This window comes from Thermobia domestica, chromosome 13 (genome assembly GCF_964235325.1).
Source record: "Thermobia domestica chromosome 13, izTheDome1.hap1.1, whole genome shotgun sequence".
NCBI classification, from domain to species: Eukaryota; Metazoa; Arthropoda; class Insecta; order Zygentoma; family Lepismatidae; genus Thermobia; species Thermobia domestica.
Window position 1 is genome coordinate 148,377,925 of NC_137466.1, and position 17,496 is coordinate 148,395,420.

Genomic DNA, 17,496 nt, shown 5'->3' on the forward strand with positions numbered 1-17,496 from the left:
AGGTGTCGCTCTTCCTTATTTATTTATTTCACTCATTTTCTTTACTTTCCAAATATTTTGCATAATCCATATCCCCCCCTTACGAAGAATGGACTTCTCAGCTAGTACGTAGAATATGTAAAATAATTTCATTTGGATTACACAGGGTCGCAATGAAGCACTTCTTTCTTAAGAAATTCCGCCTTTTGTTCTTCTGAATTCTAACAATATATGCCTTTCCCCACATTTTCTCCTCTCCATAATTGAACAAGGGCTGTAACTTACTTATCTGTCACTAGAGACCTGTAACAACTGAAAAACCACTTATAACACTATAGTTCTCGACAGTAAACACAGACATATCCATTCCATTCCATTGTCTTCCCATATTTGTAAGAATTTAATGGTATATTGCTTCAACAATGCGTTCAGACTAAAAGATAACACACGAAAATTTAATTTAGCTCATTTCTGCCTCTCCTCTCTTCGTTGTCTTTAGTTATCTTTTGCTTTATCCTTATTCAATTTTTCCCCTGTCTCTCTACCAAATTCCATTATCTTGCTATGTTATCTTTCTTTCTTTTTGCTTTTCTTAAGTTAGGGGAAGATAGACTTTGTAAACGAAGAGCAAAGTGCTTTAGTATGTTTTTCTTCCATAAACGTTGACTGTGACACATATTAGTCACAGACTCAACGAATTTGAGTGAGGTGAAAATATTTTATTAGGGTGACGTGGGGCATTCTGTGTTACAGGACAATTATCACAAGGATCTATAATTTTTATGTATTTCAGTTTTATAGCTCAATTCAGCGTAATACGTGTTATTTAGCATAACATCTGCACAAGGCAAGCATACTTTTTTTTAAAAAAAAACTGATGTTAGTACCTATTATAAGCAGACATCAGAATTAATGACAAAATAATAACCCAAAATGGCTGGAAAATTACGAAATAAAAATAAAAAATGACAGATAAAATGGCAAAATAAAACATACAAAATCAAACAAGGGCTTTTGGAAAAAAATTAGTACTGAAATATTTAAAAATTATAATAGTCTGTAATTGGTTTATTAATCAAATATAAAATATGAATCCTAAAAACTAGAAAGTTTAATTTGCAATTAGTACTTACAATACAAAATATCTGGAAGCTTGCATTTTGTGCAACCCATAAGGGACGAAATCTAACGATCAAGTCATCATTCTGCAGTATTAACAATGAAACAAAATGATAAACAGAAAAACACTATCACAGCTTTATTCATATGCATAAACTTTATTACTATTATTATTATTATTATTGGCTCTGAAAGCGGGAATCGGAGAGGCCAAATGTTCTGCACGCTTTTTCTCGTTTCGTTTCTAAGTACGCCTCACCCATATGCAACCCACAGTGCATCTATGACACACGGGCTTATATAACAGCAAAGGATAAATAAACGGGAATGAAATGGTCATGGAAAAAATATTTAAAGGACATTTTTTTTCCTGTTTTCTTTGTGTAGATTCTGAATTAAAACTCAGTATTGACGAGTGTTTACAGGCAGTAGGATATAAGAATTCAAGTTTATATTCATTATGGAATCAATTATTCTTAGTGTCCTCACGTGTGCTTGGTTGGTTTGGTTTACAGTTTAGCATCCCTTTCAGCAGTGACGCTGTATTGGACATAGATCTATAGCTTAACGCGAGATCTAATCTACATGAGCTCCTACCAAAAAAAAATCGAGCCCGGGTCTCTCACATCTGACGAAATAATTGGCCACACAGTTTTGTTTTTCGCATGGTTTCGAGTTTGATTCCTGATTAGGTACAAACATTGTCTGCAATGATCCGCTCCAATTGAATTAAGAAAGACGGGTTGAAAGTAAGAAATTATTGCTTTTAGAGTAGAGACGATAACGGCATACAACTCGGTAGAAAATGTGTCATTCCATTAGACAAATCCCTTCCTGAGCAGAAGTTAAGGTGGCACATTACATTTTGTTTTTAATATGAAAAAAATACGTTTATACTAACTCTGCTATGGATGCTCGTCTACAATTAAATGGAGAAAATCTTGGTAAGAATTATTCTCCAAGAAATTACAAAACTTTTTTCTTTCGTTTTATGGATTTTCTTCTGTTCTACTAATCTTGAGATGAGGATCAAGCTGTCGTCGTGTCAAAAAAAAAAAAAAAAAAAATCTCTACAGAACAATGGTAGATCATTCGTTTTAGGTAAATGTGATTTATTCTTGTGTTCCAACTCCAAAATTTGAAGATTGTTACTGTAAAAGAAAAGTAAGAGATTACAAAGAGAGGTTCATGACATGATAGTGCGACAGAGTATTACTAAATTATTTGCCTGTAGCCACTTCGGGGCTTTTTAACGGCTATCAAGACTTGCGGAAGCGGGGAGAGAGGTTGAAGGAAGATGCATCTTCTTCCCCCAAAACATCCCTCGGTTGATGTCAGAGCCGAAAGGATGGATAGATGTTTACTGCTCGGTGTTAAGTGGCTGTCATTAGTCTCCAGCCAAGAAATCACGACCCCGCTCACTCGAGTGACGTCTGCGAGACAAATGGAGTTTCCTTTCCCGCCCTGAGCTTTTTGGGCCCAGAAGGAAAGAATACACACACACACACTTAGAAATCCTTTCTTTCTTTTTTTCTTGCTTATGGTTGGCTCCTGTGTCTGGACTGAATCTTTCTTTCGTTTTTCTTTAGTTCCTACTGTTTGCGAATAACAGATGATCTTGCTGTGAAAGCTTGACCATTTTCTGCAGAAAAGCGAAAGGAGGAAAAAAGAAAGTGTCAAAGCGCACTACGCTCTGTGAATTATAATAAACCTGTCCACTATTTCTTGTCAACTAAGGATATTATTTAATCCATTCGCTTCTTTCAGATAGAAAATGTTATTTCTAAGCTTGTATATTTGATATTTTCTGTCTAAGGAAAAATATTATTGTCCTGAAAGGCAGTAGACAGTTCATACGTAGTTACTTGCAAATTTGATATTGTAATGTTATTACTAGAGACCGGATGTTTAGGCACTAAAAACCTGGAAAATAGGCAGGCAAATAGGCACTAAAAATTTAAGAAATAGGCATTAAAATAGCCACTAAAATGTAACTCGAAATAATGAAGATAAATACTCAATATAATTAAAAAATAGATTCAAGTCATAGATAATGTTCAATGAATATAGAAACATACTTCTTTGTTAATATCTTCTTTTATTGTACATATAAAAACGAAGCTTGTTATGCATTCCATATATACTTGGAGAACCTGAAAGATGTGCACATACGTCAGGAGGTGATTCATGATATCAAAAGAAGACAAAAAGTCCTTTTGTATGTTATCGAATTCCACGTCGTGTAGGAGTGACAGGAGGCGAACTTGGAATCCAAAATCAAATCCTGACAATTGGAACGAGACATAAAGGCGTACATATACTTCGGGAGGTGATTCCTGACATTCAAGAAGACTATTTGTCTTCTTTTCATGTCACGAATCACCTCTCGAAGTATGCGCACATCTTTCGGTTTCGTTCCAATTGTCAGTATTCGATTTTCGATTCCAAGTTGGCACTCTGTCACTCGTACACGATACGGAATTAGACAAAATACACGAGGACTTTTTGTGTTCTTTTGATATCACTAATCACTTCCCGAAGTATGAGCATATCTTTGAAGTTCACTCTGTATATATATTGCAACGTACCACGTGCTTGTGTTTACAAACACCTAATATACACATATATATGTGTGTGTTATTGATGTTATATAAATTACATTTTTCCCAATGAAGGCTTAATTTCAAGAAAATGCATAGAATAGGCAACATTAGGCACTAAACCAATTATTTAGGCAGTAAAAATCGAAATAGGCAAAATAGGCAAAATAAAATTGGCTTAAATCGAAACTATAACCCCCCACATAAACTTTAAAACGTTATTTTTGATCATATCTTTAATATTAAAGAATAGGCATTTTGCCTAACATCCGGTCTCTAGTTATTACTATTGCTCTGACATTAAAAGTTATTTAGAGAACTTACCTATAGTGCGTGGAATCTCTGGTTCTATCCACGACCAAGTAAGTTCGTGGTAGACAGCATCGTCTCCATTTGTTTCCTCGAGGTACTCTCGTTTCTTCCCACATTCTCATTCCATCAATTGTTCCATTATCGTCTCCCTTAGCTTAAAGGACATAATCGCTGGACGTTAAACTGAACGATTAAAAGTTGTTAAACGCTTTTCTTTTTTCTTTTTAGCTTAACATCTCACGATTATAGCACAAGAATTGAAGGAGACGATGGTGATTAGATGGACGATAGATAATGCTGGAATGATGAAAGTAAGAATGATGAAAGTAAGAGAAAAGAAGAGAACCCCGAGAAAATCCACGCGCATAGTACTTGATTACCACAAAAATATAATTTTCGTGGGGTCCTGATTATTAATGACGAATTAAATGGAAGTACCACCCTTAATTGCATTGATAGTATATTTTCTGCCACCTGTTTTAACTCACAAGAACATGTGTTACCGTTTACTATCCATGCAATTCATATTAGTTACAAAAATTATTATTCTTGATTCGATAAACTTTTTATCTTCATACATGCTATAAGCATAGAATGAAACTTCACAAATATAATACAATCTAGGACATGCAGTACTTTTGAGGAACTTTTCGTACAGGTATCTGAACCTGAGGCCTTGATATGAAAAAAGGAATCTTACTCAGAGAAACTGAGGCAAGTTTTCTCGAATTTCTCACGAATTTATTGATCGTCGAGAATGGCACTTGAAAACTCGATTAATTTTTGACAAGAATGTATAAATCATTAATCTAAGTGAAAGACTACAATATCCTTTAAAGATGGATAAGAGAGATGGATACAGATTTTGTACATGTAAAACTAACCAGATAATATAATGGTAATCAAGCAAGTTCTGTCGTTTTTCGATATGTCGCCTAAGACGTACCTCGAAGATCAAAAATAGTCCCCATCAGCATCCATGATCTGCCAACGTTCTGGAAGGCCATGGATTCCATCGGTAGAACTTGGTGGGCGGTGAAGCGAAGAAGGTATCAAGTGCATTTTGCACCTCTACTAGGGATTTGAATTGGCGTTCTCTAAGGTGATTGTCCAAGGAATGGAACAGGTGATAATCGGACGGTGCAATGTCCGGGGAGTATGGCTGATGCAAGTGTTTCCCATTCAAGGCGTGGGATTGTGTCCCGGGTCATCCTAGCCATGTGGGGCTTAGCGTTGTCCTGTAACAGGAAGACCCCTTTGCGATTCAGAGGTGCTGGCTCCAGAGTTTTAAGTTTCTTTTGGACACGGCTCACCTGCTGACAGAACGTAGTTGCATTGATGCTCTGACCAGTTGATAGTAGCTCCCCATGCACGATGCCGCGAGCATCCACTAAATACAGAGAAGGATCTTCTTCTGGTGCAGTGCTGGTTTCGGTTGCTTTAGAACCAGTTCATGGGATGCTAACCAATGATGACGGTGCTGTGGAGCTTCGTACAGGACTTACTTCTCATTACATGTCAACACCCTGTCTAGAAGTGGCTCCTTCGTTAGATGAGACAGCAAAGAAACACAGATGTCTGCTCACGATTCCTTCAGGCCCGGAGTCAAATCATGTGGGACCCATCGACCCAACTTGTAGTGCTTCCCAAGTTGATGGAGATGCTGCCGAATGGTTTCTCCACTCCCACTGAATAGTAGTCCCAGTTCCTCACATGTCTGGCCACTGTTCGCCTCAATTGCTGCCTGAAGATCTTAATTTTGTACATATGTTGGTCTTCGGGCCGTGGTGCGTCTTCGAGTGTTTCATCTCCGTTCTTAAACTTGTAAAACCCCCGCTGCACTGTCCGCATAGTCACGTCACTCTCACCAAAGGCTTGGCAAATCTTCCGTCCCGCTACAGCTGCGTTTCACCCCAGTTTGAACTCGTACAGGATACAAGCCCTTATGACGCTCTGTGGAGGTCCTGTTTTATTCTGTCCTTACTCAAGGTCACGGTGTAACAAAACTGTCACCACTAGGTAGTATGTTGGATATACTCATACCAACAATTGACTTCGCCTTACCCGCATTCCCATTCAACTGACGTTGTGAGTGCCAATGTAATACAGACCTCCACAAAAGCGACAGAACTTTCTTGGTTATCTTTATAGTTCAGTCAAATTACGAAAGAGCAGTTCCTCTTTTATTGAGTATATGCGTGTGCCTTTTATTGAGTGTTTTTCTTAAACACTTTTATACTGCGCAACTAATTAGGAAGATCCTTTGTCTTCTATACTGGCTAATCGCTTTAGCAGTTATGTTATTCGCGTTGTTTGACCTACTTTGTTATGTATTAGAATTTTAATATTATATTTATCATCTAATCAAATACTTATTTTTTTTTAAAAAAATATATTTTCTTGAGTGCGATAATGATAAACTTACAGACTAGTAAGGTACGAATAAAGTATATAATAAAATGTTTATTTTCTTTCTTTGCAGTACATGGGTTCGTTTCCCGTGACGGGCTCGGATCAAGCTAGTCGAAGTGAATTTGTGAGAACACAGTTGCAGAAACTACGGGTAAGTATACTAACTTTAAATGATTTTCTTTTTGTTTGAATCATGAAGTATTCTGCTATTTTGCTTTTTGAATATAATTTTTATGTCGTTTTTTTAAAAATATAAAGTGCATTCTCGTGACTTACATGAAGTGCCATCTGTGGAAACTTACGGAAAGAATATTAGTTCTTAGAATTATCATAAATAGCGCTCGTGCATGCAATTTAGCTAAGATGACGAACGGCTGAAAGAGCAAGTCTGTCGAAAATTACTTTCAAATACCTAATATCGTGTGCATACGCCGTACTTTTTCAAAAAAAAAAAAAAAAAAAAAAAAAAGTCATCAAAAATTAAGTGTACGGTTAATATACGTGCATAATCTCCTAATAATTAATTAAAGACAAGCTACAGCATGCGTTGTATTAGGATTTTAATGAGGAGTTTGGTTTACCAAAGCACCTTTGTATATTTATTCTGTAAGTTCATATATTTTCTTTGTTCCTACGTCGTGTATCTCAGGTGCTACTTGATGGATGATTACCAAGTTTGGCCAGAATGTAGAGGAAGATGGTCAAAAGTTATTAATTGAGTTTTGTTGATTGGGGTGATATTCAAACCGGATGTGGTAAGAAAACGGTTTTTATGTGAATCACTATAGAGCAAAAACGGTAATAGCGAGAAGTAATAATTCATTGAACTTCCCAACAATACATTTCATATCCATCCTTAACTCTCTACTAAAACCGGAAGGGATAGAAATCCAGTCCATCTTCCTGTTTTAATTGTGATATACATAGAGCAAAAGGATAAGAGGTAATGAGAAATGGTTTTCTGGAATCGATTTAGCGTTCTAATTATGAGTCCCATCTTCTCTTCTTAATCTTCTGTTCAAACGGGAAGTGGCAGAAATAAATCACTTTTGATTCTAACAACGGTGATCACTATAGAATAAAAACGTAGCAGAGTAGAGTAAAAACCATGGGAAGTCAAACTCCTGTATTTGATCGCTTACACTTTCCTCTCTTTTATTTTCCTTTTTCTGAATGTTAAATTTGTTTAAAACTGTTGTGCAAAAGTAATTTTCCTAGGATAAGATTTACCCTTTGTGCTTATGCTTACAGTTTAATTCTATACTGTTTACGAACAAGAAGCAATGGTTGGTTGAAATATCTGGGGAACAGATATAGAATACATTAATAACACCTGGAGAACAGATATAGGGTTTAACCGTTATATTCAGGTGACGCATAAAGCATATCTGAATATTAATATGATAGATATAGTACGAGCGAAAATCAACAAAGACAGACTGATTACTGTACCGCAGTTTCCTTTGTTGTCTGGCACATTTGATAGTTGAAAGAGCTGTGTTTCATGTATACTCTCACTAGGTGACAGCATTATCGTATCGGTAGGTTGGGAGTACAGTAATCCGCTGTGTTGTGTTTTAGACACTGCTTCCATTTCGCCTCATAACGTGCTTTGTATACGCATACAATTGAGGTTACACGAGAACACTATGGAGCAATAAAGTTTTGTTTTTGCTTGAACCATACAGCTTCTGAAACATACGAAAAGCTCAAGCAAGCTTACGGTGAAAGTGCATTACCTCGAGCAACAGTGTTTCGGTGGTTCAAAAAACTCAAAGACGGACGAGTTTCATGTGTTAAGCAAGGTGGACCTGCTGTTTCAGCCTCTGCTGTGACAATAAGAAACTTTAATAGTGCTGCTGTGATTGTCCGTGAGGATCGAAGGATAACATTACGTAAACTAAGTGTAGTGTTGGGAATTTCATATGGTAATGTTTTTTCAATGATGTACGATCACCTCCATATCGCCTCTTTCCTATAGAAGTGTGAGGCGATTCTGAAGGACATCAAAAAATGGCATGCATCATGTGTTTCAGGAATGGCAGGAACGTTATAAAAAGTGCATTCACTCAGGAGGGGACTACTTTGAGAAAAGATCATGTGAACATAGAGTTTGTTTAATAAACGCATGTTTAAAAAAGTCTCAGTCTTTGTTGATTAGCCCTCGTACTGTGGATAATACATAGAAAGCGAATGTGAAATATATGGATATTTCGGTGACTAATATAGGAAACAGATATAATTTTCGCATGACACGAGTTATATCAATTTATTAAAGGGTTGGCTCGGTTATATTGATCGGAATTTGAATGTGTCTTGTAAATGTAAATGTCTTATTTCCACCACTGAAAAACGTGAGGCTTAAATAAATATCTGTGAATGGCGGAGTTGATTTTCGGCTGCGATGTGCGGCATTTACTGGCCATCGCTCGCTGTATGGGAGAGTTTAGGGAGATCGCCATACGCCGAACTACACGCAGTAGCGGCGGGGTCCTCTTCATGGGACGCCGTTATCTAGCTGCTCGCGTCGATGTGGTGGGCCCAGGATGCTGTATCGCATATTTCTTTATAATACGATTCACAGTAGCACGACCTACATGAAAATTACATATTTCTATGATGCGCGATGCCGTGAAGTTAGTGTCGGAAAGAGCCACAGTGAATCCTCTTATAATCTGTTTAGCTTCAGAGGCATCGCACTACGCTCGAGCACTCCTCTACTGCGTGACTACTTCTTGCTTGTCTCGTGGCTATCTCACGACAATGGGTTGCACATGTGCGGTACAGTCTAATTGCACATCGAATTCAGCTCAACGTAACTGAACATTAAACGTTGCTAAACGCTGCATTATGTTCATACAATTACTTTTGCAATTGATAGCTTTTAAGCTATGAATCATGTAAGATTAAAACAGTATTTGAGGTCTAAGACTTAGGCAAACTAGTGTGGCCCAACAAGCAACAGTAGATAAAAGTGGATAATATTCAGAGAGAATACATGAAAACTATTTGTATTAATTATGTTAATAACAATATACTGGATGAAGGATATAATTAGTTAGAATATGTGAATAATATTCGCATGACCGACAGCGAGATCCTCGTGGTGTGCGGGATACTCGGATTCGATTTTCGGTGGGAGCTCAAGTGCTGGTAATCCCACGTTAAGTTGTATGTTCAGGTCTCATATAGCCTCGATGCTGAAAGATACGCTAAACCTTAATACAACCAACCAAAATGACGGGTACAGAATATGTAAATATTTGGAAGATCGATAGTATTCACGATACGATTGCATAATAGATTTTAACCAGATGCCGAATAATATTCAGATAATGTAGATATGATTGTGCCTAATCTGTTTACACAATTGATTTTGAAATCGCCGATGTGACTTGAAAGGACACTTTTGTAATCTGGGAAATGCAGAAAGATACGCAATAAGGAAAGGAGGGAAGGGAATGAGATAGCAGAATCAATAACCAAGTGTTGCCAGTGTACGAGAGTAGTCATGGGTCCACGAGTAATGTGTCTGCAAAATCCAGCGATTACAACATCGATGTTCTTGATTGGCTGTCACCATTGCAATTCTCAAGCTCCTTATCATCTCCGTGTAGTTTTTAGCCAGGAGGAGCTTTACAGCCTCAAGTAATAGGGCATTCAGTTGTAAATGAATGCTTAACACTGTTGTCCTCCATCTGGTTAAAAGTTATTTAGACGTATCCATCTCTATGAGGAGAATAAAAGAAAAATCATGTTTGTGTTCATTTGAAAGCAATATCAAACTTTATTGCTAAGGCTACTGTATTTTCAGAGTGTAAAATCAGAACATTTTTTCTGAAACTTTCAAACTAAATACTAGAAAGCTAAGAACATCTGGCAACTATTGGCGGTCTAGTGTGGAACTTGGGTGACAGACCAATTTAAAGTGGACTGGAACGCACCTAAACTTTCTTCCGGCACATCAGTGTCCTGTCGAAACTCAATTTCTGTGCGATATTTGTCTCGTAGCAACTTTTGGAAATTTCTTCAAACAGCTATTAATATTAGTGTTAATTAATATTTGCAATTAAAATAACTATGGAGTTTCTCTTTATTGACTCCCATCATTGACTGCGTTCCTGCAAATTAGTATGGTAAGCTTTCCAGCTGTTTTATGAAATCACTTTAAGCACAGTAAAAAAAGAAAGAAAAAAAAGAAAGAAGAAAACAAATGCGTTTCCAGAGTGTTACAATTTGAGATGATTGCTGCCAGCCATGATATTTTTGTGATTATTTCTAATTCTTAGAGTCAACTAACACTTTCTATCCTGCAATGCAGGTTTCGTGCTCGCTTATCTGCTCTATGGAGAAAAGCTTTCTACCTGTTACAATTTTTATTCAACTCATAAAATTACTGTTGTGATATTCACTTAAATATAATAAACAATCTTTTCCAATTTCCTTTTATTCTCTTTATTACCATCAAGAATAGTTGACGTATATCTGTTTAAAGATGTTAGTGCATTTGAATAGACTATTGAGATGATGGTTCCTAGGGTTGCCATATTTCAAAAATGAAAATCCGGTACGCTACTAAATTACGAGAATCTTTGAAATGCTTAAAATGAAAACTAATTTACTTTCTTCCATCAGATAGAGTTGTTCAGGTATTACGTAATCATATTTTTAGTCATTTAAATAGAACTTCTCCTCCCTAGTTAAGCAAACGTAAGCAGATATTTACCTCCTCTCCCTGCTAATCATTTTTTAAAAAAAAAATTCTCAGGATCTGTTATGTTTCGTGGCTTTCAGATCCTGTCTTAACTCATTCAATGTATGATGTTTCCTTTCACATGTTTTGTCTGTTCATGTTTTTTCTTACTTTTTTTTAAAAAAAAAAAAAAAGAATGGTTAATTCATTGGCAATATGTGTTGCCGTATGTTATCTTCAAAGAACTTCTTTCTTTGAACTTTTACTTTATTCCTGTTATTTTTAACAAACTAACAATTCAATAACTCACATGTATGCTTACGTCAGCATGACCTCCCATTTTTAAAGTTTTGTATTCAAGTTTTTTTTTTTTTAAACTTTTAAATTGCCATACTCAGAAGTAGAAGAGAACAATTATATACCTACTCCCCTCTTTTCTTTTTCGCTGAAATCCGGGACATTTTGTAAACAATATGACGCAGGGTCGTATCTCAAAATCTCTCTTTTTCAGACATAAAGAAAGATATATAATTCCACACAGGAGGAAAAAAGTTAAATATGCAATAATTGATCAATAATTCCATATAATTATTATCTGGAATAAGTGACGAGTTATTACATATTCAACTGCTTTCCTGTCTACGTAATATTTATTTATTTATTTATTTATGTCTGAAACAGTGAGATTTTGAAATACGGCCCTTTGTCAAATTGTTGACGATTTTAGCGTTCCGAGAAATATTTTCGGGACGCCGAGACGCAGATCTCGATTGTGTGATGGTCCCGGATTTTCCGAGACGAATGGCAACCCTAAATTATACGTATTAGCATTGAACCTTGCAAATTTAGTAAGAAAGAAAGTAACGATTGCTGTAAAATAACTGATTGAATGCTTAAAATAAACATTATGGATACTTTTGCGTCCCGATTTCAACTAAGAAAAAGTCGGGACTAAGACCAAAAAGAAAGGAGTGTCCCAACTAAGCTAGGATGTCTAGTACCTTTATTAATCATAATATGGCTCTGTTTGTAATTTTGTGAATATATAGACACTATTTAAAATATGCTGCTATTTTGATTTAAAAAATGTTTTATATTGATATATTCTTCTTCAGATTACATTTTTATTAGACTAAATATTTTAAACCAATGGAATTTTTTTGGGATATAAGACAAGGAAACATAAAATCATAGTCATATGTCGTATGTTTGGCTTAATATATTTTATACTCCATCACTTTATGGTAATTAACACACACGAAGAAGAAGAAGAAGGAAGCTTCAAGAAAATCACAAAGTCGTCCAAAACATTTATTCTTACAACTAATTACAATATGTCACCAAAACATAGAAGAAACCTGAGATCATCACAGATGCCTGACCCTATACCAACATCAGATACCTATGAAGTTCTTTCAAAAGCCACGGATGACACAGAAAAAACCTTCCACTCCAAATACTGAACCTGAGAAGGATGAGAAAATAGATTTTATGAAGATCACTTCAGACGTGACCAAAACTTGGATGTACATACATGATTGCCCTCCTGCCCTGGCTATAAATTACAACAAGTAATATCTAAAAATTGCAGTCAAGAAATTACTTTATTATTCATGAAAGGATACACTAAAGTTAAGTGCGAGTTTCAGGAAGATTACGAAGTCGTGCAGAACATTTGTTTCTACAATAAACTACAATATGTCACCGAAATCAAGAAGAAAACTGAGACCATCAAAGCAGTTATTCATCACCTTCCAAAATTGATACCAGTATTAAAGGCATCACAACAGCACTCAAGGAGAAGGATTACCCAATATTCTCTGTTTCACAAATGCGAACCCAGAATCGCGAAGGCGGGAAAGGGAAAGTCCCCATCCCACTGATCTTGATTACATTGAAGAAGACTCAACAAGCCACCAGAATCTTCAAAGAAGACTTATTGCAACACATGAAAGTTCGCCATAGAAACACTACAAAAGAAACATTATTTGCAATGCTTCAAATGCCAAAGATTTGGGCAATCGCAAGCAACTTGCCAAGCTTTGCCTCAGTGCGTTAAGTGCGCCGGCTCTTATAGGACGTATCAATGCGAAAATAAGACCAGAGGCACACCAGCAGAATGTGTCTTAACTGTAAAGGCGCTCATTCTGCTAAATATTTTGGATGTCCATGAATACAACAAATCCTACAAGCAAAAACGAAAACAATACTAGCAAGCACAATCTCACATTCAGCACTTCTTGAAGACACCACTCCCACATTCGCTTCAAGATCTGAGCCTACAATATCACGCACTACCGCAGCTTCAACAGCGAAGACGTTCCCTGATAATAATTCATCCTCTAAAGACATCATCCAAACTATTAAAGAACCCCTTCAACTTCTGAAAGATTTAAACTTGACCAACATGCTACGCAGATACATGCTAAAGGTGAAAGCCGCCCTAGATCTGCTCAGCAAATTCACCATCCTCACGGATTTCGTCTCTGAACTATTACGGTAGAGTCAAGAAGCCTTTTCAACACTTTATCGCTTCATTGCTTGTTGTAGAAAACATTTTTCGTGTTTTATTTGTATTGTTTTGTATTTTTGTAGTTTTATGTTGTAAACAGCCGAGAAATCGAACAATGAATGAATCCTATTACTCATCTCCCAATGATAACTACAAATAAATAAGTACTCATGGCCCAAGAGGAGGCGTTACCTTCTGCGGCTCAACCATCTCCAAATAGGAATCAAATTCAATATAATCAATGCGTTCGCTATGCGTTATTTATCTTATCGCTCCGGCTTTTGGTCTCCGTGTGGAGGCCCATTTCTTACCCTTTCGTCTTTACAGATTAATGGCACTCCTTACTTGTTTTTTTCTTTATAAACTCTCTTTCAACCATAAGTAACGTTTGGGATACGGAACAATAAAGAGGAAAACGCAGACGAGAACGATGTTCAATTAGTAGGTGCCAAGAAAAACACAAGATGGCAGTAGAAGCGCTAATTACTCAGTTTGTCATGTGGTTCACTGCTTTTCTTTCGTAGCACTTTATTTTCAAGCGTTAAATGGAGGATTTCTCTCAGTGCGGCCTCCCCATTTACTTTAAGAACTCACTTAAAAGTTTTTGAACATAAAGTAAGTCATTTATAACGAATTCACGAGAGAAACTCTTGATAACCCCTTACTTTTATTATACCGTAGAAGGGGTGACGTACGCAACTGTATCGATGCAACATAGTTCATTTACAAAAATAAGATTTTATATCGTATATACGTATTAATTAAGGGCATTTCTATGTAGTATGTCTTGTCATATATTAGAAGGGTTCGAAATTTCAAACCGGAACTAAGATTACAAGATATTGTTTCCTTTAAGTTTATTGCTGTTGCAGATTTGCAGCCGTGATGTTGAAAAACCTGTCGCCCTGTTTTAGAAATTGTACTAGGCAAAAATCGCGTAAACATTATCTAACTACATGAGAAGCAATTGTTCCGTTTATGTAAGAGCGACATGTCGTTGCCATCTACTACTCTGTTATCAACTTTTAGTTGATTTCGCATAGGAAACAAAACGGCATGTGCCATTTTTTCAACACTTTCCGCTCAAACTCTCAACTATTATTGTAGTTTCACTTGTAAGAGATTCTTGTAACTAAGTTTCATTTGTAACTAAGAAATAGACAAATAATGTGTGTACATATTCCTAATATTTTAGGCCTAAATGTCAGAGGGGTTAGGGTGGGACAATTGCCTCCTGAGTTTGATTTATATGTATACAAATGAAAAATATAATATTACTTACATCAGTGAAGAGTCTTGCCGCTCTCCTAAACAACTCCTTAAATCATTCTAGTGCCAGGCGCACACCGAGATTTTTTCGGGGGGGGGGGGTCCAATGCAAGATTTCTGAGGGTCCAATGCTGCAAGCCACTACGTCTGTCTCGTATTCAATGGGTAGGCTATTATTCTGTCCCGATAAGTAATTGTAAAATATTTCCTTCCACCTATATTTTCAGAAAAAATGATACAACTAGATTGTTTTTATAAGAGAAAGAATACAGATGAAATGCAAGATCAAATTTTCTGCTACATCAATCATTTCCCTGATAAACAAGTATAGTTTTATTGAGAATCTGTACAAATGTATGTTGAGTTACCAAGTTTTTATGGGGGGGGGGGGGAGAAGCCGGTGGACCCTTCTCGTGGGTGCGCACCTGTATAGTGCTATGTGTTTATTGTAGACGCGCCCAAAAGTCACTTTTAAGTAGCTTTCCTGGAGCAGAAATCAAATTTGTTGTATAGCAAAGAGGTGGTTGTGATCAGTGGTGATTTCAACGGGTGACCCCGGGAATTCTGTCCTCGAGCTACGAAATTTCTCCCAGGGCATATGCATGTCCGATAGTGTTCAGTGAGAATTACCGGTGTTTTTGCTGTACAGGCTGTCCGATAAGTCCTTTCCTGATTACAGAAATTGATAACTCAGGCTAGAAATAAGATAGAAATATGAAACTGGTGTTGAATTGTTTACAAACTATAAAAGTTTTTGTCTGTGTTAGGTTTGTTCTGTTTTACCTCGTTCAGGCCTTGTTGCCCGACGACGGTACACGTCGATATGACTTTGCGGTCGAAATGCTATCACGTATTGCGGACGATAATGGTTATCTCAGACGAATTGCCTTTTCCGACGAAGCGACATTCTTTGTCAGTGGAGTAGTGAATCGCCATAATGTACGCATTTGGGGTTCAGAACCCCCCAGGGAGGTCAGGGAGTTCACCAGAGGCAGTCCAAAGGTGAATGTTTGGTGCGCGTTATTACGCGATCGAATTATCAGGCCATTCTTCTTCGCTGAGGATACCATCACATCTGCAGTGTACCTGGATATGTTGCAGCTGTATGCTGTTCCTCAGCTGCTTCAGTATCGCCCCGATGTCGTTTTTCAGCAAGACGGTGCACCACCTCATTGGGGTTTGGACGTCCGTGCCTATCTCGATAGGACATTTCCTGGGCGATGGATTGGTCGTGATGGACCAACAGCTTGGCCTCCACGCTCTCCTGACATAACCCCATTAGACTTCTTTTTAAGGGGTTATGTCAAGGATGAGGTCTACCGAACACGTGTACCAGATCTTGAAACCCTGCAGCAACGAATAACCACAGTCGTTGCATCGATCCCTCCAGTGATGTTGGCTAATGTGTGGATGGAAATTGAATATCGCCTAGATGTGCTACGTGCTACCAAGGGTGCTCATGTGGAAGTGTACTGATGTGACCAAAACTTTTATAGTTTGTAAACAATTCAACACCAGTTTCATATTTCTATCTTATTTCTAGCCTGAGTTATCAATTTCTGTAATCAGGGAAGGACTTCTTGGACACCCTGTAGTTTTTCACCGTCTGTTGATTGAAATGTCTCTTCCTGCAGAAACATGTTTTGTAAATGTGTTACTGTTGTAGGAATGACAATTAATTGGACAAGTTGTTATTTTGTACTATATATGTTATGTATCCTGTGTAATTATGTATAGATGTTTGTTACCATGTGTCGAAGAGATTTGTTTGATAACAACTGGGGATATGCCTGGCCGTATGATTGGGATATGTCATGTAAGAATATGTTTGAGTGAAGTATGCGTATGTATTTATGTTGTTAGGTTAAATAGTAGTATTTGTTGAAAAGCAGATTGACAATTTATATTGATATTGAATAAAATGGGTTGCTGTTCTTTTAAAAGCCTATTTGATTCCTTTGTAATAGGCTTAGTTGACTATGTATATAAAGCCATAAACACTACAGTCTTACTATTCTGGTGTAGTTTGGTTATTCCTGAATTTCTTTTAGTGACGTGTAGGCGTTCTCAAATATTGTTATTGTCTTTGTGTGGCTTCTCCAGCGTCTCTCAAATCTTTCAACATTGGTAACTGGTTCAGGCATACCTAGAGGAATTTGAGCAACCATGCCGAGGGGAAAAGATTGATGACGATTTTAAGGTACACAACTTTTTTTTTTTTTTTTTTTTGGTTTATAGACATAGAGCTTATGTAGTTACAAAATCTAGCATGCGGACAAAGAATTATAGGACTTGAAATTATTAACGATGAGTCAGTATGAAGTTCAAACTAATGATATTTCAGAGAGTTGTAAATTTCAACTCTTGAGAAAAGCTGAACATCAGACAGAGCCCCAGCTGATTATCACAAGCTGAACATCAGTGTTAATATATGTCGTTATATTTGATTTTCAATAGTTATGTAATTCTCAAATTTTAAATTAAATAAAATTCTACATTTTGTACAAACTTGTACTTAGATGTTTACACGCATGTTTTATGAAAGATTGAATTATTATTTTCTGTACCTGCAATGTTTATATACAGGGTGGGGCAAATAA

At 36.8% G+C, this 17,496-nt stretch overlaps 1 protein-coding gene across 1 annotated transcript in view; it reads left to right on the forward strand.

Annotated features, from left to right (window-relative positions):
• The window catches only part of LOC145668634 (EGFR adapter protein-like), a 1,410,624-nt gene that overhangs the window by 358,770 nt on the left and 1,034,358 nt on the right, over positions 1 to 17,496 (forward strand). Inside the window, exon 2 of the mRNA XM_081736675.1 lies at positions 6,493 to 6,573. Coding sequence (XP_081592801.1) covers positions 6,493 to 6,573 — 81 coding nt within the window. The remainder of the gene's footprint in view (positions 1 to 6,492; positions 6,574 to 17,496) is intronic.